Below are 27,972 nucleotides of genomic sequence, written 5' to 3'. Positions count from 1 at the left end.
ATTAAAGAATCTTGTTATCCTTTTACGATTCCATCTTTAAAGAATATAAATTTTTCTCTATTGAAAATTACATAATAGAGTCTTCACTTTAAATTGAAACTCTACCATTCAGTACTGAATATTCCGTAACGACATTACACAGCAAACTATTCAAAAAGAAAACTAGAAACAAATTTTTCACGGACTGACTAAATGCATAATCTTTCAGTCGGAGAGCTGAACTTAAACCCGAAGCAAGTTATGTGGGCGATGTCGATGAGAATGCAAGGACCCCTGCCGTTTTTTTCTCTATAGGTCAAACAAGAACTCTGCCATCAAGATGGAATTTGAAGGGGCTGCATCCTCCAAATACAAAATTTAGAGATGAAACATGGATTGGAGCTAGGAACTTGGTATCATTTCTTTTCAGTGGCGGATCTAGGGGGGAGCAGGAGTGTGCTTGAGGACCCCTTGCTCCCAGAAAATTCTACCAGTATGCTGCAGTCCAAGAGGCAGTGAGAAGGAAGACAAGCTCCAGTTCCCTTCTTTGAGCACCCTCTTCCTTTTTTGTCTAACTCCGCCACTGTTTCTTTTTATTTATTCACGATATCTTGATAGGGAGTCCTCTCCAATTTTTCCTCAGAGGAAGTCACAGCAGTCCCAGAACAATTCTGATCTTTATCATGAAACTCTCCTGTGACACTGTAAGATAAAGCGACAATAGATTCAGATAGTTCAGAAAAAAAAGAATAGGATTTATTGTGTAGGAAAGACCCATCAAATAGAAAGAAAAAAAAAAAGGTAGAGAAAGAGACAATTGTCTTCTATATGATATGAGAGCAACGTAACAAGTGAGAAACAATTATTCCAAGTCTATGATATAAGAGAAAAAGTAATGAGAAACTCGGACGAACAACTACTCAGACCTTGTATACATTGTTCTCTTAATCTTCCCTAGAATCTTCTTTCAACATCAATGAAGCAAACAAACTAAATCTCACCTCAACGAAGAAAATCTCCCATGAACATTTGGTATACTAGTGACTAGGCACACGATATATGGCATCTTCAATGGTCTAGCACACTTAACAATATGGAAAAATACCTTATATGATGGGGTATGTCAACACACTCCCACAGCCAACCACATGCCTAGGTCACACTCTGCACACACCTACACTGGACTCTAGGCATGATGCTAGGCCACATGCAGCCCAATCTCATCGAAAGCCCAACACCTTTCTCTGATTTCCTTTATTTTTAACCTCTTTTCCAACCAAGAAACTAGGAATGTAAATGAACTGAGCAGAGCCGGGTTAACTTTCTTTAAACTTGATCATTTTAGTATCAAAATAAAAGCCTTATCAAGATTGAGCTTTTTCTCGAGCTCAACTAGCAGTTTTATTGTCCTTATCATTTTGGCAAAATGTTGACAAATTAATATTTCTAATTTTAATATATTATGGATGATTAAGCATTGTAAAACTGTATAAATTAAAAACAATTTTTTTTAAAAAAAATAAAGGAACAAGTTCATAAGAGAGATTTAGACAAATTAATAAAAAAGTTTGTTCATAAACTATTCACGAGTTTTGTTAATAAACCATTAATGCATGCAAGCTTACTTGTTTTATATATTCTTTTACTATCAAATGAACATAAATTCTTATCGAGCCAAACACCAAGATTGCTAATAATAAGCTGTTCTTATAGAGAACAAGTGAGCAAAATACCGTTTATAAGATAGCGATGCTACTCCAACTGTACCAGAAACCTTATTTCGTACTTTACGCACATATACCTAAATAAATAAAATTGAGACAAACGTAAGGCAATTTTGAAAGCATATTAGAAGTTAAGACATATAAATGATGATTGTGAACCTCAACACCAAGGCCAGTAGTCAAATTCCGATCGCGATGGATGACAATTCCATTATCACATTTATTTACAAAATGTGCACTTCCACTAATATCATATAGGTTAGGTGCCCTACCATCCCAATCGTGCAGCTGAAAGTATGTTAGTTTCAGAAGAAAAATCGAAACATCAAATAGAACATGAATACCATCCTAAACTGTATACCTGTTTTGGATGGGCAACAAACCACACATGACAAGAGTGATGCTCAGCAAAGCGCTTGACCTTAGTAAGCATTTGGCTCACGTACTCTGTTTCTGTTCTGTACACAAAAAGCAAGATTGGATTACTAAACACAAATGGCTAGAAACACCTAATTTAAACTAAAATTATGTCTGAGCTCTCAAGAAATGCTCACTGAAAGTTGAAACGTTGATGATCAAGTTCATTATATGGGTCAATAACAAGACCACGAACACCATAACGAAGAACTGCAAGTTTAGCACGGTCAAGAACCCAAGTTACAGATGGAAGGCAATCATCCTCGCACCTATTATAGATTCAAAAAGCAATCAATTGCCAGCTGACACTGATCAAAAACAAATTACCACAAAGCTTTTGCTTATCCAATATATCCGACTAGAGAAAGAGAGAGTTAATATATCAAGCAATTTATGTGTAAGATGAACTACACAGAACTTCCTTTGTCTATTCATGTGTATGAAGGAAAAAAAATCAAAATCACTGGAACAGAGAGAAACTGAATATGCTTCCACATAAAGACTCACCGAATTAGATAAAATGTATTATCGAGCCATTTTTTTCCCGCTTCAAATTCCTCAACAGTCATTCTGTCAGTAGATCCACCATAACTAAAAAGATCCATGGCCAAATAAGTTAATATTAGTATAAAAAAGAACAAAAGTAATAATTAAGAATGAAAGAATTGATAGCAAATTTCAGGCAGACAAATTATAAAAGGTGGTTATGCCATATCTAGAATAAAGTTTAATGGATCAAAATATAAGCAATGTTAAAAGCAAACGTGAAAAGGGTGTCTAATTATAGAATTAACCTAATCTACATTTTTTATCATACATCAACTATCAACCAACAGATAATACAATGAATAAAAATATATTATGATGGTATAGACATGTTCAAAAGCAATTCTAGACTTAGTTAAGTTGACTTAATTATAGTTGAACATAGACCCTTCCCCGCGATCCCGCATTAGCGGGAGCTTCATGCATTAGGCTGCCCTTTTTTAAATCAATTTGAGTAGCGTCTAAGGTGTGGAGGAAGACTAATAAAAATGATTTAATTGGATTTAGTATCACTAAGGAAATAATCTTTCAGAAAGTTCAATGGAAGATCCATCAAGCTCAAATCACTGAGACTTACATAGCTTGACAATGATTATGACTCCATAGATCGACAATGTGGAAAAAATAATGACTGTTTGGGGAGTAAAGAAAGTCAAGAGAGATATAATTGTATTATGTGAGCTCTAATTTTTTTTTTACTTAAATTGACAGAGACACCTATATATAGAGCTCTAATATAATACCAATGGACATGATAACTCATTGGAGGCTAACCCACATTTTGAAGCACTCATTTAATGGTTACCTCTCTACTCCTATTTCTCTCCTTTCTCTCATAGGAAACACGAGCTCCTCAACATGTTGGAGCATAAATAATTCAGTTTCTAGTTTGTTACAAAATAGAGAAAACACACACACACACACACGCACACACACACACACACACACACACACAAATAACAAATTTCAAATATGTTTAGAATTATTGTATAGAAGGGGAGCCTTGGCGCAACGGTAAAATTGTTGTTTTGTGACCAAAAGGTCAGGGGTTCGAATCCTGAAACAGTCTCTTGCAAAAAGCAGGGTAAGGCTGCGTACAATGGATCCTTCCCCAGGACCCCGCATGGCGGGAGCTTCGTGCACCGGACTGCCCCATTTTTTTTAGAATTATTGTATAGAGGATTTTATAGAGAGAAATGTAGATACAATTTATGGGTCTGATGAAACTCTAGAATGATTAAATGCTACATTCTCAAAGATAACATATTAAATTACTCGCAGAGAAGATAATAGCAAGTGCAATCCCATTGACTGTTGATTACCACCCGAGCATGTTTTCTTCAAAGGGAGCATAAAATTGAGAGAATCCTAAGTCACCATTTTGAACAGGTAAACTATCATGAAATTTGTAACCTTGCACTGAAGAAGGGTTTCTTAATGTGCTTTTCCAAAAGTTTCCGTGCATGTTCTTCAACCTAAAAAATCAGCATCATAAATAATGCAAGCACAAGAAAAAGGTAAAAGTAGAAGATTCACATAGTAAACCTTGTTTTCCATTGAGCAGAGTGCAAACTTCCATCCATGCCTTTCATTGATATTACATAACAAGGCATCTATCCACTCACTTTTGCCTGAATTTGGAACGCCTGTTATTAAGGTCAGCTCTCCAGCCACAACCTGCTCAAAAAACAAAATAAATTTCCAAGTAAATCTTGCATAAAATTGTAAACATTGACATGTATCTATGAACTCCCGTCTTGCCTAAGAATGTCAAAGAAATTGAGATTCTTTTATATCATTGCTCCAGAATTGGTAACTAATAGATTAAAAAATGCCACAAACAATAAATTTTGAGGACAAATGTAATAGACTTAATATCTACAAAGATGGCAACTCGCAAAGAAGCTATTGCATGATTAGCATGGGACAAAAAAGTGTGAATTGATACAACCGCATGCTGGATGCTGAATTAGATGGTTGGCATAAAATGAAGCCTAACCATTGGACTTTGTGGCATCATTTTGGCATCTTAAGTTCAAAATTTTTGAAAAAATAAAATACGAAAACTAATCCTGATAAAAGGACATACACATGAGATCCTTAATAAATCATTTTTGGCATCTCAAGAGCAACATATGAAAAGATTAAATTGTTGGTTAAAATCTGAATGATTTGAGGTATTATTGTAGTAACCTCTAAGAATTTACAAGATAATATATTATTGAGGCATAAGAAATTTCTCAATCTCATGGATCACATGAGATTTATAATCACAATTCTAATATAACAACTAGCCACCAATTTTCTGCACTTCCTATCAAATACCATGATATAACAAAAAAAAATAGCGAGAGTCCTAAAAGTTAGCTATGAAGTTTCACCTACTTAGCAGACAAGAAGCTAAGCCAGCATAATCATAATAACTCAGTCAATATAGAAACCAGTTCTGTAATATCATATCAAGGAACACTAGTATATTGTAAATTATTGATAGCAACTAGTGCATTGCAAGTAAGCAATAAGGTTTTTGCAGGATGAAGTGTTGCTTTGGCTCAATTATTCTCTTGATCATTTCATGCAACACCATAATCATATTAATGCAGGGCACTTTTTATTTATTTATTTTGAGTGGGTCATGCAAGTGGTGCAACTCTGTCAATGCAATCAAACTCAGACGAAGAAGATGGGGATCACCTTATAAGCCCTCAAAACAAGAGTAAAACCATGTTAACAATTGCATTAATCTTAACATAAGATCAATAATTAGATAAGATGTGTATAATAGACACAAAATAGTTGGGAATCAAATTTTGCTGTTGATTGTTGTCATGTAAGCCAGGTCATTAATGATTTTGTGGGTGTTTGTCTAAGAGTGGTGATCCTGTCCGAAAGTTGAGAAGACGACGGGTGGGAACGTGGTTCTGGTGTTGAATAGAAGAAGACTCCGCGCTGTATTGCCAAACCAAGAGAGTTAGATCTGGGCAGGGAAGGGGTCCCCGACATTAACCCTCCGATGCTCAAGTCAGTGATCCGTGTACGAGGAGAAGAATAGCAGTAAAAAGACTATAGCAATGGACGTGTTCAAATATGAAGCTCGCATACCTCCGCCAGTAGATGGAGACCTCCTTTTATAGTGTCACGTAGCGTCTGTGCATGCATCCCAAAGCATGTACACATTTTCCAAAGCTTTCCAAGAAAAGACAAGTTGAAAAATATCTCTAATGCCTTTCCTTAAGCGGGCACGCAAATCTTTGATGTGATAAACTGGAAACTTCTAAAGTACATTCTTTGTTGTCGACAACACAAACTTCCAAAAGGGACGTGTATGTGGGTCCCACTGTAGGCCGACAGGGGGCCTCTCGGCCGAGCTGGTGACTCGGCCGAGGTGTCACCAACTCGACCGTACTGAATGGAGCTATCGTCCCGTTCTTCATTCGACCTTACTGCTGTCGAAGAGGTGTATTAAGGTCCGATCGGCCACGGCGATGGGTCGGATAACTTAGTATTTGGCCACACAGACGATCTGGTGGGCATTTCACGTCCGACTGGCTCTCAGGGTGTGCTCGGCCAACTTTGACTTATCCACACTCCGCGGTCTCGTAGTCCACCTAGCCCCGCGATTTTAACCGTTTGACTTTGACCTTCATGTCAGCCGGTCTTCCTTAATTTGACCCACCTTTTGGGGGCTCCATCTTCATCACTGTATCACAAGTCTACCCCTCAAGTCTAGTCGAAGGAGGCTGCAAGTCCGACTGACTGGACAATTAGTATTTTTTACAACTCTTCTTCCCGACCACGTTTGGCTTCTGGACCGCCGCTCAAATTCTAAGAAAACTCCCTGCCTCGCCTCCCAGACAGGGGACTTCGAGGTTGACACCGCTCGGATCGGACGTGGACGACAATTAGTCATTTGTTAGCTCTTTTCTGATCCCTTTCCCGAGCGACCTCTCATACTCCCAATGCGTTTTAATTACCACTGACATCCTGATTTCTCGAAAATCACTCAAATCTTTTTCCATTAATGCAAAGCATGCCCAACATGCTTTTTAATTATATGCCTGCTAATTATATCCATTCATCATAAATGCATCCGATGATTTATCTCCATGTGTCATTTTTTCCTGCCATCGAATGTATGATGTGACAAGCGACTGTTGGGATTCGATGTGACGACTGCCTCTTCGAATTTGACAGCCCAAATTAAACCTCGCTTTCCTAAACCCTTAATCGGACGACTCTGATTAACCGATGGCTGGGCTTTTTAAACCCTTTATTTCTCCCTTTGCCATATCGGACTCGTCTTCGTCTTCTTTGCTACTTGCTCTATGTTCATCGCAAGCGATTCTTCTCAAGTAAGTTCTTTCTCCTTTCTCCCTTCGATCTCTGACGGCGCGCTCTCCTTCTCCTCCTGTCATCTCGTAGCTGTGGTACGCCTCCACCAAGTCCAACTTCAATGTTGACGAGATGGACCAAATGAAAATGACTTATCACATTCTTGACGATTACCAAATCGTCATCCCTTCTGCATATGATTGTCCTCATGCGCCCCTGACGACTTCCTCCCTTTCTTTAAGGATCAAATATACGCCAGTCTTCGTTTTCCTATCCATCCTTTTTCTCTAAAGTTTGTAAGTATTTTCACATCCCGTTATCGCAATTGGTACCAAATTTCTTTAGGTTACTGTGCAGGATTGTGGTACTATTCCATTTGTATGGAATTCCTCTCATGCCTCGTATTTTCCGCTATTTTTATTACCCCAAATTATTCGAGCCAGGCGTCTTCCCTTTCAAGCCCGAATGGGCGTCGTTCATTTTGAAAAAATGCCCACGTCCAATAAGGATTGTTAATCTCATTACTTCTACGTCCGACTTCCCAACCGGCCCGCTTTTCAGAGCGGCTGGCAGTTGGATCTACCAAACTCTCTAAGGCTGGGAGACCGATGGGAGTCGACCTACCTCCAAGCAGCCGCCCAGTTGGCAGGTCTAAAATACAGCATACACAAGCTACTGCTAGAGGGCGTCTTGTATATGTTCAGGCTAAGTCCCATCTGAGTTGGATTGCCCGACCCTTTTGGTAAACGATTTTTCCTTCTGTCACTTTTGAATCTAATTGATTTCTTTTTCTTTTTGACAGCCAAAGTGATGTTCAAGCTGTTGCTCAGCGGCTCTAGCAAAATTGATGCAATAGTCGAGGCCAGGGGGCGGCCGAGATGGAGAGTCACAGGCTCTTGTCGGTCGGGCCCTCTGAAGAACAGATCGGCGAAGCAGAAGTGAGCCGAGCGGCTAGTGACGCCGTGGCCAACACTGGCGAGCTACCTCCCGAGCGCTCTTCCATGGCGCCCAAAGTAGTTCCTTCAAAATCTACCACCTCTAGCGAGTCGCTAATCCAATGCCAACGCCGCAAAAGACTCTGGCTGAAGGCTTCTTCCCGCTCGAAGGCCTCTATTCCACAAACTTCTGCTGCCGCGTAGGCTCTGCGACCTCCATCAGAGCGGGTGAAAGCTCTTCCGCTGCAGTCCCCGAGAAGGCGGTCGATCTACCAACTCCTCCATCCTCCAATTGGACACCATCCCTGTCAACGTTGTCGGCCGGCACCATCCCGACCCAACTAATATCTTTCCTACGGCTTCCGCTGAGTTATAAATAAGCGCATGCTCACTTATAACTCGGTCGAACGGCTCGAGAGTATGAGACACTAAGGCTTGAGGGCATGCTCACTTATAACTTGATCGAACGGCTCGAGAGTCTAGAGGCTTCTCGCGAGAGCAACCTCGCTTATAACTCGGCCAAACTGCTCGAGAGTCTGGGACACGTATTGTGAGGACTTTGCTCGCTTATAACTCGGGCGAATGACACGAGTCTAGAAGCTTCGCACGAGAGCAAGCTCACTTATTACTCGGTCAAAAGGTGCGAGAGTCTGGGACACTTAGTCGTGAGGTCATGCTCAATTATAACTCGGTCGATCGGCTTGAGAGTCTGGGACACTTGGCGTAAGGACTTTGCTCGTTTATAACTCGACCGAACGACATGAGAGTCTGGAAGCTTCGCGCAAGAGCAAGCTCACTTATAACTTGGCCGAACGACGCGAGAGTCTGAGACACTTAGTCGTGAGGGCATGCTCACGTATAATTCGACCGAATGACGCGAGTTTGGTGCACTTAGTTGTACGGGCATGCTCACTTATAACTCGGTTGAACGGCACGAGAGTTTGGAAGCTTCGCGTGGGAGCAAGCTCACTTATAACTCAGTCGAACGACGTGAGAGTCGGACACTTAGTCATGAGGGCATACTCACTTATAACTCGGTCGAACGACACGAGAGTCTGAGACACTTAGTCGTGAAGGCATGCTCACTTAGAGTTCGGTAGAACGACACAAGAGTCTAGGACATTTAGTTGTGTGGGCATGCTCACTTATAACTCGGCTGATCGACTCGAGAGTCGGGGACACTTGGTGCAAGGGCTTTGCTCGCTTATAACTCGGCTGAATGGCATGAGAGTCTAAAAGACTAAATAATTTTTCATTTAAATCTTCCTGCATTCATAGAACAAATATTTTTATAATTTACATATATTCAATCGCAAACTTACTATCTGACCCGATAGGACTGTAGATGGCTTGCGCTCCAAGACTGGTCCAGATTCCTCCCATGTTCATCTTGTAGATAATAAGATTCCGAGCTGAGCTTCTGTATCACTTTATATGGTTCACCCTAAGCGGCCTCTAATTTGCTTACGTCGTCGACCGACTTGATTCTCTTCCAAATTAAGTCACCGACCTGGAAAGATATGGGAATAACCCTTCTGTTGTAGTTTTGTTTCATTCTCTACCGGTATGTCATCAGCCGAGTGATTGCTTTATCTCTGATTTCTTCTATTAAGTCCAACTCCATTCAACGTCACTCGAAGTTTTCTTCGTCATATAGTTGCCTCTAATCGAACTCCACACCTATTTTGACTGGCATTACTGCTTCTCCCCCATATACCAAGTGGAACGGGATTATGCTGGTGACTTCTCAAGGCGTAGTGCGATAGGCCCATAGCACGCTCGGGAGCTCGTTAACCCAGCTTCCTCTATGGTGGTTGAGCCGAGTTTTGAGTCCTTTGATGATTTATCTGTTGGAGACCTCCACCCAACCATTGCTCTGGGGATAGGCTACTGAAGTGAAGGCTTATAGAATGTCATAGTTGGCACATTATTCTTTAAGCCTTCATCCTTGAAATTATCTTCTGTTGTCAATGACGAGCTTGTGAGAGACGCTGAACCAACACACAATATTTTGTCATAAGAATTTGATAACCATCTACTCGATTATTTTAGCGAGCAGATCAACTTCCACCCACTTAGAGTAGTCCACAACTACGAGAAGAAATTTTCTCTGACCGATCGCCATGGGGAAAGGTCCAACAATATCCATGCCTCACTGGTCGATCGGGCAAGAGACAATGGATATCTTTAGTTCTTCCGTAGGTTTGTATGGTATGTTCTGGTGCCTCTGACATGATAGGCAAGTTGCTACTATCCAAGCGGCATCTGTTTGTAAGGTAGGTCAAAAATATTCAGCTAATAAAATTTTCCGAGCTAGTGAACGGCCGCTCGGATGACTGTCATAAGAGCCTTGGTGTACTTCTTGCAAGATATACTGAATGTCTGCTGATCCAATGCATGTGATCAATAGCCTGAAAAAAGCTCTCTTGTATAAGTGATCCCCTATTAATGTAAACCGCCCGACTCTCTTATCAGTCGAGCCTGCTCCCGATTAGCCAACACATTGCCCGATCGGAGGAACTTAATCAAAGGTGTCCTCTAATTACTTGGTGCTCCTAATTTAGCCGCTCTTTCAATATGAGCTACCAACATCACCTGCTCGATCGGCCTGTCCAGTGCTATTAGACTTAAAGAACTTAATAGCTTGGCCAACTTATCTGTATATTGGTTATCCATTCAGGGGAGCTTTTGCACGATTACCTCTTGGAGTCCTGCCTTTAACTTCTCGAAGGCCGCAATATATAATTTCAACCTGAGAAAGTTGTTGGGTTGCCAGTTGGGAATCCGAGTAGATAAGAACTCATGTTGCTCCCACATCTTGTAGATCGGCGATCAGAGCCTCGTATTCTGCCTCATTATTTGTGGCTCGGTAGTCCAAGCGAACGAATAGCTGCATTCTGTCTTCGCGCGGTGATATTCAAAGTATGCCCACTCCACTGCCCACAGAGTGGAAGATCAGTCCACATACTCTCTATGTTTCCTCTGGCTCGGGGTTATGTATTTCCGTTACAAAATCGACTAAGGCTTGTACTTTAATTGCTGATCTGGGCCGGTACTATATATCAAACTCGCTTAACTCCGTTGTCCACCTGATTAATCGTCCAAATACCTCAAGGTTGAGGAGAACTCAGCCTAGTGCGTTGATAGTTAAAAAGATTATGGGTTGAGAGAGAAAATATGGACGTAACCTCCGAGCAGCCAAGACCAACGCGTAGGCCAATTTCTCGAGCAGCTGTAACGACATTCAACATCTTTTAATAAATAGCTCAAGAAATACACCGACTGATGTTCATGGCTATCTTGTTGCACCAATGCCGACCCGACAGCTCGCTTTGTGGAAGACAAGTAGATCCAAAACGGCTCGCCGGCGGTTGGCCTTGCAAGTACCGATAAAGAAGATAGATAAACTTTGAGCTCTTCCAATGCTTTGTTGCATTCGGCGTCCTATTGGAATTTAGTGGCTCGGCGCAGAATTTTGAAAAATAGCTTGCTCGATCGGACGACTTGGAGATAAATCTTGACAAAGCCGTAATTCGTCTGGTCAGATGCTGAGCTTCCTTCGAATTGCGTAGAGGGGGCATGTCTTAGAGTACTCTTACATTGCTAGAATTTGCCTCAATTCCCCGCTCGGTTACAATGTATCCAAGGAATCTTCCGCTCTTCGCTCCAAATAAGTATTTGTCAGGTTCAGATTAACTCCATATTTTCTCAAAGTCTAGCACGTCTCCTTGATATTTGCATAAAGATCAGCAGCCTAGAGAAATTTTATTAATATGTCATCTACATATACCTCCAAATTTCGGCCGATTTGCCGCCAGAACACTTTGTTTATCAATCTCTGATATGTCGCTCCGGTATTATTCAATCCGAACGGCATGACGTTATAGCAATAAGTCCCATTGACCGTGATGAAGCAAACCTTTTTTTTGTCTTTCTTGGCGAGCGGCAGCTGATGATATCCTTGATATGCATTCAGTATGCATATCAACTCGTAGTCAGCAATAGAGTCCGCCACTTAATCAATGTGTGGCAACAGGTAATAGTGTTTTGGGTAGACCTTGTTTAGGTCTCTAAAATTAATGCAGACCCATCACTTGTTCCCTGGCTTGGATATCAACACAACATTGGCCAGCCAGCTCGGGAATTGTAACTCCCTGATATGCCCAGCTTCGAGCAACTTTTTCACTTTTGCTCAAATAATTTGATTTTGCTTCGTTCCAAAATCCCTTTTCTTCTGCTTAACCGGGCGGGCATCCGATCGGACGTGCAGCTCATGTTGCACTATTGATAGGGAGATGTCCGGGAGTTCGTGGGTGGTCCATGCGAATACGTCATGATTCTACTTCAAGCAAGCAACCAGCTCGGACTTCTTCTCAGAACTTAAGTCGGCTGTAATGAACGTGGTGGCGCCCGGTCGGCTAGGATGGATTTGTACTTCTTTTTCTACATACACCAGAGTTGGGGGAGCCTCCCGAATCGCGTTAACCTCAAGTCTTTGAGCTTTCCGAGCGGCTCTAGACGCAGCTCTTACAACCTCCACGTAGCATCTTCGCGCCACCAAATGATCGCCTTTAACTTCGCCCAAGTCGTCAAGAAATTTGATCTTTTGGCAAAATATAGAGACGACGGCTCATAAATCGTTTAGCATCGGTCGGTCGAGAATTACGTTGTACGTGAAAGACACGTCCACCACAATGAAGTTCAGTCGACCGAGGATTACGTTGTACACAGAAGACGCATCCACCACAATGAAATTCGTCTAGCGAGTTCTCATGAGTGGCTCCTCTCCTAGTGAGATGGCCAACCAAACCTGCCCGATCGATAATACCTCGTTGCCCATAAAGTCGTACAATGGAATTGTCATGGGTTGGAGTTCACTTCTGTCAATCTGAAGCTAATCAAATGCCTTCTTGAATATAATATTGACCGAGCTGCCCGAATCAACAAAGGTCCAGTGGATATTGTAGTTGACGATCACAGCCTTGATAAAGGCACCATCATGAGGGACCTCCACTCCCTCCAAATCTCGAGAACCAAAATTGATTTCCGATCCCTATGCTTTTTCTTCGCTGCACCCGATTGCGTAGATTTCCTACCACCTGGCATGCGACTTCTGAGCCCGATTGGAATCACCGTCGATCGGGCCTCCTGCTATCATGCTGATGTCGCCCCGAGCGGCGTTGCTACGATTTTCTTCCTCCCGTGCTGACAGGCGTGGCCGCTCAACAGATACCCGAGTGAGTCTTTGATTATCTCTTTGTTGGGGTTGTGGTTGGTGCTGCTCGGCAGGCGTATGGCCTTGATCATATTGTTTATCCAATCGGCAGTAATGGTGGCAATCGGGAGAGGGTGATTGGCGACAAATCCCATGGGGAGTCGGTCTGCACGGCTTTGGATTGAGATGGTAACAATCCTTCGTATTATGAGTTGTCAAGCGGTGATAAAAGCAAAATAACGGGGTCCACTGCCGAGGCTCGATGAATTTTGTCCGATCGGCCTCCACATGCTGGACTGCATGGGCTCGGGGCCCATGATGTTGTTGTGTTGCACTCGCTCGAGGCTCAAGGCTCGAGGCCCTTTTGGCGATGGATGGGTGTGAACGGCTCGGTGTTCAGGGACAGTCATCGGCTCGAGGATGACTTCTTTTTTCCGAGTTGATTGGGCTTCTTAGATGATGTACTTCATAGCCCGTCCGAGTAGATGGTTGAAGTTTCTCAGAGTCTTCTAGATAAGTGAGCGAAAGAAGTTATTATCTATAAGTCTCTGCTAAAAGACACTTACCAAGATCTCCTGAGTGATTGATGGGACATCCGTAACCACTTGATTAAATCTCTTAATGTAGCCACGAATAGGTTCACATTAATCTTCTAATAACAGCGACTGCTAGCAAAATGTTGAAGAAAAGCCACTCGGACGTCCTTGAAGCTGCAGATGGAGCCGATCCGGAGAGCGAGGTGAGGAACACTCCGCACTTAACTCTGTCGGTGTATTGGTGGAGCATGGCTATGTTACTCTCCAATCGTAAGAGGTCTAAAGTGAGGTGGCAATTGATCGTCGAGGATTTCTTGGGAGAACTGCCTCATGATCCGCTCGGGAGAGTCGTCGAGCTAGGGTGCTTTGCCTTTCCACATATCCCGGACAGACACGCTCTTAGAAGATAATCGTAGGGTTTTTCAACTCAGCCATGCTCTTCTGAGGGTGTGCGGAATAACACCCTGTGGTACGGGACAGGATCAGCGTGTTCGATGCTTGTTGGAAGGCGCTAGTCGGCTTGTGGTTCGGCTTGCGGCTAGCAGGGTCTTCCACTCGGGTTCTTTGATCAGCTTGCTAACCTGTCATCGATACAGCAACATCATTTGGCGCTCGGCGATCGGCCACTATCTCCTGTTGCTGTTGCACCATCTTTGTAGCTCAAGCATTAATCAACATCTCTAACTCTTACTTGAGTTAACGTTACTGTTGTGAGTCATCTAGCGTCATCCATCTTCACGTCTCGGATGCAGGTATATTTGCTACAGACAACACCAAATATAATCTTGTCCGAAAGCTGAGACGGCAGCTAGCTAGGAACGTGGCTCTGGTATTGACAGGAAGAAAACTCCGCGTCATCCTACAAAACCGGGAGCGTTAGTGCTGGGCAGGGAAGGGGTCTCGGTGTTAGCCCTCTGACGCTCAAATCAGTGATCCGTGTACGAGGAGAATAATAAAAAGATTGTAGCAATGGGCATGTTCAAATATAAAGCATCACATACCTCTACCTGTAGATGGAAATTCCCTTTTATAGTGTCACTCACGCATCCCAAAGAGTGTACATGTTTTCCAAAGTTTCATAAGAAAAGATAAGTTGAAAAGTATCTCTGACACCTTTCCATAAGTTGACACATAAATCTCTGATGTGACAGGCTGGAAGCATTTAAAATACGATTTGCCTATAGGTCTTAGTTGTCAACTGCACAAACTTCCAAAAGGATACGATAAGACATGTATGTGGGTCCCGCTGTAGGCCGACCGGGGGCCACTCGGCCGAGGCATCACCAGCTCGGTTGTACTGAATGGAGCTATCGTCCTGTTCTTCATTCAACCTTACTGTTGTCGGAGAGGCGTATTACGTCCAATCGGCCAAGACGATGGACCGGATAACTTAGTATTTGACTCTTAACCTCGACTGTAAGTGTGGAGGTTGGTCGCTCGGCCGGTCAAGTGAGCACTTCACGTCCGACAGGAGCCAGGGCCCACTCGACCAACTTTGCCTTATCCACACTCCGCGGTCTCATAGTCCGCCTAGCTTTACGATTTTGACCGTTTGACTTTGACCTCCATGTCAGCTAGTCTTTTTTTCTTTGACCCACTTTTTTTTGGGGGTGGGGGCAATCTTCATCATCGTATCAAGTGGGTTGTTAACTTGTTATCTTATTTAGCAGAATTGAGATGCAATACAGTATAACACTTATATAAAGCATCTAGCATTACAGTTTAAGGATATATTATGAGTTAGTAAATTTAAGCATCTCTCTTTTAACCATCTATCCAACTCCTTTCTCCCTCTCTTCCGACCTTATCTCTCTTATTCTATTCTTTTTCATTTTCTACCTCCTCTTTACTTCATTTATTCCCTCTATCCTGTTCTTTCCTATCTTCTCATCAACTACTTTCCAGTCATGTCTTGTAGCACGTATACTCACACATTTGAGTGTTACCCATGTCCTCTATAACAATCACAGCAACGCAATGCACGCTTCTTATATATGGTATATCGGAATGTAGACTCATGCTTTTAGTTTTCGATGGTAGAATTAATTTCCCTGCCAAACAATTAGGTGATTGGAAAAAAAAAAGGATCAGATACTGCTCCTGCTCAGGTTAGTTCGTGAATAGGGGCATGCAAAGTCATAAGAAATGACTGATTTTCAAAAAGCTGGATCAGTTTTCTCAGATGGATTGAAATCTCAGACAGGCTCATTCATAGTTTCACGTAATTAAATTTTGGTGGGTAGAGAAAATATTTTTTTTCATATTTTAAACTGCCTTAATGATAATTGCATCAGAAGAAATACTAATGTAATTGCAAACTGATTAATCTAGTTCTACAACAATGCTTATACCTTATGTGCTTATGATATATAGGTTTATGAATAATTATGATTATTCACAACTATAATTTTGGTTATGTTAAATGGATATAATAAATATCAGTCTAACCAATTAGCTTGTCCAGATTGAATCACAATTGACTGATTGAACATGGGTTCGATCAGTTAACCAATGTCCAAGAGCTCTTCAGTTTGATTTCGGAATCAGTTTTAAAACTATGGAGAAATGTGAACATATTGCTAGTACGTTAGAGGGTAGGTCTAACTAACTATGCCAAAAAAATAAAAAAATAAAAAATAGCTAGCTTGAATAGATTAATTAATACACACAATAAAAAAAAATATCACCACGTATATGGCTAGATGTAAACTAAACAAATCAGAATTAAAATTAAACTCGGAGAAGGAAATGTTAGCATTTTAGTTTTCAAATAAATCAAAAACATATCCCATGAGTAATCAAGTTAAATTCTTACATTGTATAATCCGTCCAAAGCTCTCCAACCAGTAGAGACACCAAGGTGTTCTATATTACTCTGGTAATAGTATTCATCAATCTCATGAACAAAATCTCTGAACTTAAATAGACCCTTTATAGGATACAATTCAGCATTTTCTACAACCTTCCTCAAAGAATCTGGTCCAAGATACATTAGAACCTGGAGCAAAAGAGTAAAAAAAAACTTTACGACAAGATAACGAGGGAAAACCTCAAAAATCACTTTTTCTTTTTTGCTTCAATATTAAGATGTTAGGGAAAACAGGTAGCCGCAGAGGCCTTCTTCAGTCGAAGGTTAGATAGTTGGTCAAACAAATGGAATCTACATGCATAAACATACTCCCTTAACCCATTCAAATAATCAAAAATGTAAAACAGAAAAATTAATGACAACCGATATGACACTTCTTTAGTGCCCAGAAAGAAATCATAATCATGTATTAAGAGGCAGCAAATTAATGAAAACTAAGGAACAAAATCTTGATTATACACCTCGTACTGCAACTAAGAAAAAAATCCAAATCTGTCATATTCCAGGTACAGCCTACATTCCTATAACTAGTTGACTCAAAACCCATATTCTTAAGAAGTGGCTGCGAACTTATGGTGGCATGGGCTTAAAAGCAGCTTGACTGGATCGAAGTCTCTAGAAATTTTTAGGGACTCAGTTATTGGTCCAGTTTTGGATGCTGACACAAAATAGCACAAAAAGAAACATGGATCGTCCTGAGTTTAACTAAGAAAAAATAAAATGCATATTTAATTACAATAATATTTTAAAAAACTAAAAAATAGTCAATTAATGTGACCTAAGCTGAATTTTAGAAAATTCTAAAACGTGTGGAAGTAGATACTTACAAACAAGAAATTCCTCAAAACCACAAGAACTAATGTTTCTAAACTCTCAAATTTAGGGGAAAAAAAGTCTGAGCAAACCTCATTAGCATCTTTGCAAAGTTCAGCATCATTTTTCTTTGGCCACTCAACTCTCCAGCACCTAGTCAAGAATAAGAAATTTACAGTTTATGATATAAAAATGATTAGAGTTAAACAGCATGAAAAGATCAATATAGTGGAGCCCAAACAGTTGGCAAGCAAGACTTGTGATTGTTGTTACAACAGTAAAAAACATTTAAGAGGATAAGAACAAAGAACCATGATTTAACAAAGAACCATTAATCATGCACATTGACAAACATGAAAAAGGATAAAAGATGGTCACCCATGCTGAATCTTTGATGATAAAAAACAAACCTTTCTTTACCAAGGCGTCGTGCTAGTTCTTCAGCTACAGCTTGGCCCGAGGAGTTAGAATCTGTTGCTAGTATTATCCGAGATGCCTAAGACGTTCAACCAAAACATTTCATCAAAATCAACAAAGCAATTATCACTCAGCCAATCCAAGCTAATGTCCAATTCTTATTTATTTGTTTCACGAAAAACCTACCTTTTCTAGATACTCATTGCAGTTCCACAAATATTGGAACTTTGTATCCTGGCTTAACATAATAAAATGATGAATGTTAGATTCTGATATTGAATATTAAGTATACAAAGTATAAAATGTAATTAAAAAATTGATATATATACATATATATAAGAAAAAAAAAAGAATACTCTGATCATTGCAATGATTTTTCCAATATAGATAAGTAGTGTTTGAAGAATATAGATATTCTCAAGATTAGTAGGTTACACTATATTGCCACAGCAAACATAAATCAGAAAATCAAATATATGTCTGAAAAAGCACCCTCAATAAAACTAAATTCCAGTGTTATAAATGGCGGTAATGACCACCTACCGCCGCCTTAGGCGGTCAGTGACCACCTACTGCCGCCTTAGGCGGACCGCCTACCGCCACCTAGGCAGTTGATTTTTTTTTACTATTTTTTATACATAATATTATAAATAAATATTATTCTTAATAATATTTAAATATATTAATTAAAAATATAAATTTAATCTAAATATTTTAAAATAATATATATATAAATAAATAATTGTTTGTTATCCTGGACGCCCAATTTGGGCGCTTAGCATGGGGGCCAGCGTCCATTTTTTGTTTTTAAGCTACCAGCTGTGTCAATAAGATTTTGCCTTTAGTATTACAACAACAACAACAACCAAGCATTTTTCCCACTAGGTGGGGTCGACAGTATGAATCTTTTTACGCCATTGAGCTCTATCTCCTATTATATCATCATCTATATTTAAATAAATTTTATCTTGTTTTATTGTTGCTAACTAAGTCTTTTTTGGTCTTCCTGTTCCTCGTCTAGTATTAAGCAAAAAAAAAAAATTTAAACTGAAATAAATTTTTAGGTGTGCAGGGTATCAAATCAAACGCCCAGAGTAAAAAAAAAAAATATATATATATATATATATAAAACTGAAACAAAATTTTAAGTGTGCAAGGTATCAAACGCAACGCACAGAGTAAAAAACTCATATATATATATATATATATAGTTTTATTAAACTTTAATTAAGTCTATTTAAATTATCTTAATTATAATTAGAAGTTGATTAAAATTAATAACCTAAAGTTATTTAATTAAACCCTAACTCACAACTTGCCCGCGCTGTTTTGGTCGGACAATGAGTCACGCATCACCGGGAAGATGCATCGTTGAGCTCGAACAATGCATCCGGGACTATCGTCGAGCCGGGTGACACTACCGAGCCAGGCGATGCGTCATCCGGGTTTATCGCTGAGCATGGGTGACGCCTCCCGGCCCAGGCGATGCGTCCGGACACGTCACGGTGGCGAAAAGGTAGCCGCAGTGGCGGTTCCAAGCGCGGCGGTGGTGGAAGGAGGTGAGTTACCGCCTAAAGCACCGCCTCAGGCAAAGGCGGTGTGGTTGATGCCCGCCTCCTAGCTAGGTGGCTGCCTTGGCCTCCATTTAGAACACTGCTAAATTCAATTGGTTTTTGCAGAATTATTAGCTAGTATATCTCTCAATTAAATTGTCAACAACCAAAAATAAGTTTAAGAGGACTTATACAACTAGATAATTGCAAATTGACAGCTTCAAATTGACTATCTTAAAGAGTTTCATGTGCTCAGAAGATGATGTAAAGTTTGATTGCAGTTGATTGCAGAATAGATGGTGATAAGGATTTCCTCAAAAGTATTATATTCTTATCATGTAACTTCTGTAGCTAGGCAAAGGGATATAGCTAACCAATCAAATGTCATAATTTTCAAAACAACAAATTGTAACAAAATGAGAGAATCAGCTAGTCCCTCTTTCACTATGAATCAAATTCATGGAGAAAAGTCCCTTCTGTTATGACTTTAGTATCTCTCATGACTTTACAGCTATTGCAGATGATGCTTGGATTTCTACACATCATATGTCAATCCTATAAAAATTTGGATATCATGGAAGACTTAGTTATATCAAAGGAAATAGCCAATATACGTTGCATACGTTAATTTTAAGGATTGTGTATTTGAAAGCTTCTAGCGTACAAAACTCTTGTATTTATTATTATTATTTGTAGTTTTATATCTAGATGGAATAAATCAGTGCATCATTAACCAAAGTTTTGAGTCAATTTCGCAATAATTCAAAGACAGGATCCAGCAGAAATTTTGGTTAACCTATCGAGGAGAATTAATCCAATACCAGTCTGACCATCTGTTATACCTCTAGTACACAGTATCACTGAGAAAAACAAAGGCATAAGATGACCTGTGGGTATAAAAAATTTGTATGTTGTCTCTCATCATTGCATGAACCAGTAATCAGTTAGTAGAAAATAGTCTGATTGGTGTTTTAAACAATGCTTCATGTACAGAGAAAAATTACTATAATGATAGAGGGTTTTCCCAATCAATAACAGATAATTTCCTAACAAACATATGGAATAAGCAACTTGAAATAAAATTTATACAAAGAAATGAATAGATTCTATGGTAAAACAAGTGGAATCAATTACACCAAAAGATATAATGATTGACAGTGTAAGGAATATTGGAAACCAAAGAAAACACTAACATAATGACTTGAGAGCTCTCATTAATACCAATAATATGGTCTTGCATAGGATTATGTTCAATGGAAGGATGAGTCATGTGGCCAACCAAAAATAGTTAGGACTAACAAAACTCATGAAGACAATAATGACATGAAATTAAAAAAAAAACATCAAAGTATTGGGTGCTTGCTTTGACATCATAACAATTCACCTCGGAAACATTAAAATTATAGCATAACAATCTTAACAAAGAAAGACTCAAGACTGAGCATAAAAACAACAAAGCGTAAAAGAACACAGAATTCAATAGCATAAGCAAATTTGTTTATATTCCAGGTCTAAAACCTCCAGATCAAGTTGACCGTTGCAAATTTGATCTATTACACCACAAGGTACACTAACACAATTGAGGTAGCCAGCCTCCTCCATAGAGAGCTTATCTATTTCACTTAGAACCTGCATTAAAAAAATGAAGGAAAGAGATGAAAAAACACCTCAATAAATTAAGAACATAAACCTCAAACAAAAAAATATGAAACATGTGTTACCAAAGCAAAAAAGTATAATTAATTATATATAAGCACAAGAGATTACAATTATAACATCTGTAGCTTGATTTATGTCATCAAGTCCATAAAAGATGCTCTCTGTGCCCAATTCCTAAAACATGGACAAAAAAAAGCTGAGTTTTAGAAAATAGAAACACTATTTAGAGCAAAATAAGCTCAGAGTTGAAAAATATATATTATCTCGAACCTGCCAAATATTCTTGGAGACAGTACGATAACTGCAGCTTACAAGCACTCCTTTCCTTTTGTAACAAAAGGTAATAATAATCTATGAGAAAAAACAAAGAAAAAAAAGATTAACATAAAACACTTCCGTCTTATAATGGTTAGTATATGCAACCTTGTCAAGATAATGGAAACATTATGATCAAACCTCGTTATCATCTTTACTTTGCATGACAGAATTTCTTCGAAGAGTTTCTTCTGAGATATTTCTTTCTGAGAAATATGAAATAAGCTGAAAAATTAAATGAAATGATTTAATTTCAGTGAATCGCATCATCTGTCAATCCTTGCTGATAAACTTAACCCCAGAAAAACAAAAAAGTGTCTTATGAATAATGTTGTAAATGAACCAATTGTTCATAAGCAAGCTTGATAAAAGTTTCTTTATATTCATTCAATATGCACAAGGTCAATTAAATAAACAAACTTGATTGTCTTATTAAACTAAATGAAGAAACTGGCATACATATATGATCAGCTTACTAATGTTTGTGAATACAGATTTTAAAATATAAGCGAACAATGTTCTTGAACAAATCTTGTAAACCATATTCATCAACAAATCTCTTATCAAAGAAATCATAAAGAAAGAAAAAAAGATTACAAACACTCCTTTTCTTCTATAACCAAAGGCAATAATAATCTATGGAGAAAAAAAATATTACCATAAAACACTACTATCTTATCATGGTTAGTAAATGGCAGCCTCGTCTAGATAGTGGAAACATTATGATCAAACCTCATCATCATCTTTATATTGCATGACAAAATTTCTTTGAAGAGTTCCTACTTCCTATTGAGATATTTCTTTCTAAAAATATGAAATAAGTTGGAAAAGTAAATGAAAAGATTTAATTTAAGTAAATCACATCATCTATCAATCCTTGCCAATAGACTTAACTATAGAAAAACAAGAGATGTGTCTTATAAATAAGGTTACAAATGACCAAAACTGTTCATGAGCAAGCTTGGTAAGAGTTTGTTTATATTTATTCAATATACACAAGATCGAGTAAATGAACAAATTTAATCAACTCATTTAATTAAATGAACTCGATAACATATACATATATGTTCAGCTATTTAATATTCGTAAATTGAGATTTTAAAATGTTTGTGGACAATGTTCAAGAACAATGTCTACAAATAAAGCTTGTAAACTATGTTCATCAATAAATCTCTTATCAAACTTGTAAATGAGAAAACAAGTCTTCAAAATGAACAATCAAACTTGTAATATCAAGATAACTAGCCAACCAAATAAGGTTAAAGTGTAAAAGTTTCAGTTAATCAAATAAACTCAAATTAAGAACTTGATAACATCTAAACGAACCAAGTTCGAGTTAAACTAGAACCAAGCTCGAGCTTGGAAAAAAACTTAAAAAACAAGTCAAGCTTGATCAACCATCTCAACAGCTTGGTTAATTTTACGTTCGGCTTGGTTTTGGTTGTTTACCTTATCAAACAAGCTTAAACAACATAAAACTTGGATCATTTAAAGCCCTACATATGAAATAGATCCTAAGGAGTCAAAAAAAAAAAGTAAAAATCTTGCATCAAACAAGACAAACAAAAATAAAGCAAGTGAGATTTTCAAATAAAGATTCAAATAATGAATCGCCTTGGTAAATTTTTTAATTCATGAATTGTAAGCTTCGTATAAAAAATATGTTAACCATTAATTCTACTTTATTATAATTACTAAAGTCATGTAACATAATATAATATTTCATTTAATGGCATAATAGTATAAATGGCATAAGTTGATGATGATTCATAAAAAAAAGGTATATAGACTTCCATTAATAATTATAATAAAATGAATACTAGGAAATTCTTAATCAAATGTTTTTACATAAAATAACCATTGTTGTCAAATGAATGATGATATTAGCCTAACAACCTTTGCCTGACAAGACTTCAAAGTCATTTTTAATTTTACCCTTATTCCCATTTTGTATATTGACAAGACAAGACAAGATTTATATTTTTTAAATAATTATTAGATGTCAAGTCCACCTTAGCTGTTATCCACTGTGATACTTCAACTGCTATTGTTATTTTAATATTTTATTTTCTTACACCTTTATACTTCTATTGTATAATAAAAATTCATGATTTCTTTCTTCTTTTCTAATGGATTTGATTTAATCTCTAATATATTCAGTTTAATTTAATATCACTTTTAATTTGTTAGATTTAGCATTTACTGGGTTTTCTTTCTTATTAACAAATCATATAAAGTAAGATTCATTATGGATAGTATTGAATCAAATCATCATGATTATTTTTGTTTCTAATTGATATATACAAATTCTATAATTCTACATGCAAATCACAATGCATCACATGTTATGAATCATAAATCATACGATCTAATAAATAATCTACTACCATAATATTTCATAAGTATACTAGTTAATTGGAAAATTAAATTTAGTAATGTCAAAGGCTTCCGTTCAACAATTCTCAAGTTATACTACTTGGATCATTCCTTTGGTAGATTCTCACTAATTTAAAAATAATATTATTATTAGTTCTATATCAAGCATATCTGCAGAAATAAAAAAAATATAAGCACGTCTATAGCATCTTGTATTGGTTTCTTCTATTAACTAAGAGCTGTTTAACATAACACAGGGTCAATAGAAGCCGGAGAAATCACATAAGGAAATCAAGATATACATGACCTCTTCACATAATGGCTCTAGCTGAAGATCCCTTTCAGTGATTACTCTAAAATTCTTATTTTTTGAAGCATAAGTTGTATTGGCATCTCCATAAACCTGCAAGCAAGATTAACAAAAGCACACAGACTTACGAACAGATTTATGGTGGTGGTAATGCCATATGTGTAAATTACAGTAGGGGGTCAATACCGGTATATAACCTTTCCAACCACATTTAGCTCTAAAACATAGCCACATGGCTGAATCTCTACAAGGTCAAGATAGAATCACAGAACAAAATAACAATAAATCACTATCAAGAAGGACGTGAAGCCAGATGAATCAAAGTAGCAACAGGAGCACAAATAAGTATCACAAACATGCTATCATAAGAAATTTGATAATACTCACCCATCTTTGCTGATTAGAAATGAAAGGCTGCTCTCCGCAGAACTCCCTCCTTTACACTAACCAATCAAAGATCACGAGTTATTTTTAGGCACACTTCAACACATACAGACACTAGTCTAAAATATAATAAAGAAAATACAGCAAAAGCAAATGTGAACATCATTACCTAAACAATTTCCCTATGATTTAATATTTGCACATCGACTCGTAGAAACCAAACATGTCGACACCTACATTATAATTTTATAGCTAAAGAAATCATCATTATACATAAGCCAAGTGATGTCATGTAACAATTACTACAAGCCATGAGAACAACAATTTCAGGCCAACTATATAGAATTATCCCTCCATCAAACTATATGTAAGTGATTCTTTAGTAACGCCTAGAAAGGTTTCACATCAGGTTTTAATCGTCTCATATAAATGAATTCTTGGATTGTGGATTATGATATTAGAATAACAACACCAACCACGCATTATCCTACTAAATGAAGCTGGTTATATGGATCCTCCTATGTCATTGAGCTCTATCTAAAAAAAAATGTCGAACCAAGTAACACCGAACCTGGGCGATGGCCCGGCCCCGTTGAAGTTTTCCACCAGCCGCTAGGGTAAACATTGAGCTCTATCCACTGCTATATCATCTATATTTAAATAAATTTTATCTCATTTTATCATTGCTAACCAAGGTTTTTTTTGTCTCCTTTTTCCTCAATTAATGTGTGTATTTGTCATACTTTCACATTGTCTAATTGTAGAGCCGTCTATTTGATTGGGCATGTCGAATTGGCACACCCCGCCAAACAATTTAAGCAATTTAGGTTAAAATTTTATAAACTCATTTTAAAGCGGATTAAGGCGGGCCAACCCACAAGGGTTGCGGGCCCAATTGGGTCAGCCCGTGGCAGATTGGCTTATGGGTTGAGAAAAAAACTTCAAAACTTTAAAACTAAAGTGGGGTTAGGCCCGCCTAATCTGCAACCCAATCTTAAAATTTTCAACCTTTTTTTTTTATTTTTTGGTGGGCTCATGGGTTGACCACACCTAATCCGCAACTTGCCTTAGATTGGGTTGGGGATTTTCTAGTCCACCAAGATGGTGGGTCGGCCTGCCCCATCATGATAAGTTTTTGGCGGGTTGACCCGTTTTACAGCACTACCTAATTAGAACATTTATTGTATGTTTGTACCATCTTAAGCACATCTCTCAAGTTTTTTCACAATAGGCACAACCTCAAATATTTCTCTAACGTTCTCATTTCTTCTTCTATCCATCCTCGTATGCCGCACATACATCTTAACATCCTCATCTCTACAACTTTAATCTTTTGCTCGTGTACTCAAGTCACAGACCAGCATTCAACTTCATGTAATATATCAAGTCTGATCGTCATTTTGTAGAACTTCCTGTTAAATTTTAGAGGTGCCTACGATCAAAAAAGACTTGTATTCTATGTAAAACATATCTTTGAACCCCTCCATTCTTTTGCAAAGACAATTCTAAAATACTTAAAAGCTTTCAATTACAAATAACTCGGCATCTCTTATCATAACAATTGTTTTACTTCGTCTAATATTGTTAAACTTAAATTCCATATATTTATCGTTACTTTCACTTCTAGTCTTTTCCACCAAGATTTGAACTTCACATTTACTGCTTCACAAGTCTCATCTACCAAAACAACATCATTTGCAAACATATACAATATCAACTTTTTAGCCATAGATTCAAATTCATTTTCGATCATTGTAGTCTTCTTCCTTAGTATTTTTCTACCACTCTTTTCAAAGTTTCATGATATAACTCATTAGTTTAATGCCCATATAATTCGCATGATTGTATGCATCTCCTTTGTTTTATATAGGGAGACTAGAGTACTTACCGTTCATTGATCAAATATATATATTTTTTATTTTTAATATTAGATTGAATAATTTCGTAAGTCATGCAATAACCAAGGGAGGAGACCATTCAATTCCCTAGACATTTTCATTCCTCTATCGGAATATCATCTAGTCCAAAAACTTTTCCATCTTGCATTTCATTTAAAGTTTGAAGTTTAAAATCTCGATAAAAATTTAAATTTCCAACATAGTTAAGTTGATCACCTACACCTTTATTAAAAAGTGATGAAAATACATCTTCCATTGCGCTTTTATTTTCCCATCATTCACTAGTACCATGATGCATTCATCTTTAATGCATCTTATTTTTTGGATAAGATTTCTTTCACCCTCTCTTTCGCTTTAGCTATTTTAAAGATGTTGCTTTCCCCTTCTTTGGCATCTAGCTATCGATATAAGTGTTTGAAATTTTCATTTTTAACTTCACTCATGGTTTTCTTAGTCTCTTTCTTGTTTACTGTATACTTTTTAAAATCATTTTGTCCTTACAAGTGCAAAATAGCTTATAGGTTGTTCATTTTCGCATCACTTTAACCAACATAAATGCATGCAGAACAAATTAATGAACAAGATTTTCACAATAGAAATTATGCTTTGTACCAACAAACCAAATGATAAAAAATTTTGGTGATCAACAACCTTATCGACCAGCTATTCTAATTGAGAACATATAGGTTTCATCTTTTATTGATTCTGTATAAAATAATTTAAATTTTCACCCAACTATATAGATAAAAGAAAGTCACAAGTTACAAGTTATACACGTCCCCTTTTGGCAAATCTTATGATGTCATTAGTCCATTGTTAGCAAAAGTCATAAATTACATGAGATCCTGGTTTGAATATATTGTATGAGCAAATCAAAGGGTTAGGAGGCAGAGCTCAAATAAACAGACCTTTGGGCATAATTGACGAACTTGCTGCCCGGGCTTACATTCACGACTATGAATCCCAAATGCCTCCAGCTTCGATGTCAAATAATCTACCCGCTTAGCAACCTCATCGCCTTCAACTGATTCATCAAATGGGAAATAAAATCAGTAAAAAGTTCGTGAGAAGGAAAAACGAAAACTAACAGAAGCTAACATCTAAAGCAAACAACAAAATCAATTTTTTAAACTGGGTACCGGCATGTGCACCCGTGCTAGGGCAAGCAACGCAGGAGGAGAATCGGGAAGACTTCAAACAACAGAAGAGGCTATTGACTTCGGGAGGACATCTGATTGAGGTGCGGAGATGGAGAAAGCGGTGGCGGAGGAACGGCGGTGGTGAGCAGACCGAGTTTAGAGCAGAGGGGTACTTGACACCACCCATAAGGAGGCCGCGGATAGAGCGGCGAGGGACTGCAAAGAGCATCACTGAAGTAGCAACAACGTGAAGGAGAGAAGAGAAAAGAGGGAGCCGGGAGGTCTAATTAGGGTTTTTCCCTCGTAGCTCCGCTTGTGGACACGTGTAGACTTGCTGGTCTATTTTAAGTTTTTCAAAATAAAAACCTTTTTATCGAAAAATAAATGGAAAAAATACAATCGACCGTTTAATCTCTCGGTGTATATTTTTTAAAAACGAAAATATTAATTTTAAAACTTTTGAAAAAAATATATAATTGTTTCGAATATCACCAAATTTTGATTAAATTAATTAAAAAATATTGAACTCGTTTATTTTATTATATTATAAGAATT

The 27,972-nt window shown here is 38.0% G+C and overlaps 1 protein-coding gene across 5 annotated transcripts; it reads right to left on the bottom strand.

Annotated features, from left to right (window-relative positions):
• Positions 1-33: 33 nt before the first annotated feature.
• On the bottom strand, positions 34-27,688 carry LOC121988537 (twinkle homolog protein, chloroplastic/mitochondrial-like). Of its 5 annotated transcripts, none has more exons than XM_042542004.1 (21): positions 27,418-27,688; positions 27,187-27,302; positions 24,384-24,439; positions 24,183-24,240; positions 23,994-24,089; positions 21,452-21,535; positions 21,266-21,346; positions 21,104-21,169; positions 20,855-20,965; positions 17,970-18,017; positions 17,777-17,862; positions 17,459-17,519; positions 16,500-16,682; positions 4,212-4,343; positions 4,080-4,141; positions 2,628-2,711; positions 2,258-2,389; positions 2,065-2,161; positions 1,863-1,991; positions 1,713-1,780; positions 34-681 (listed from the first exon to the last, which is right to left on the bottom strand). In XM_042542004.1, the coding sequence occupies exons 1-21, from the start codon at positions 27,644-27,646 to the stop codon at positions 573-575; spliced, it is 2,088 nt and encodes a 695-aa protein (XP_042397938.1). In that variant the 5' UTR covers positions 27,647-27,688; the 3' UTR covers positions 34-572. The 5 variants fall into 5 exon arrangements, 2 of the variants coding, with proteins under 2 accessions (XP_042397938.1, XP_042397939.1); XM_042542005.1 differs by having other exon boundaries at positions 2,628-2,690; XR_006114044.1 differs by lacking the exon at positions 34-681 and having other exon boundaries at positions 1,747-1,780; positions 1,863-1,971.
• Between the last annotated feature and the right edge of the window lie 284 nt (positions 27,689-27,972).

This window comes from Zingiber officinale, chromosome 6B, assembly GCF_018446385.1.
Source record: "Zingiber officinale cultivar Zhangliang chromosome 6B, Zo_v1.1, whole genome shotgun sequence".
Taxonomy (NCBI): domain Eukaryota; kingdom Viridiplantae; phylum Streptophyta; class Magnoliopsida; order Zingiberales; family Zingiberaceae; genus Zingiber; species Zingiber officinale.
The sequence above is the reverse complement of the archived record's forward strand: the minus strand, read 5'-3'. Positions and strand labels throughout refer to the sequence as shown.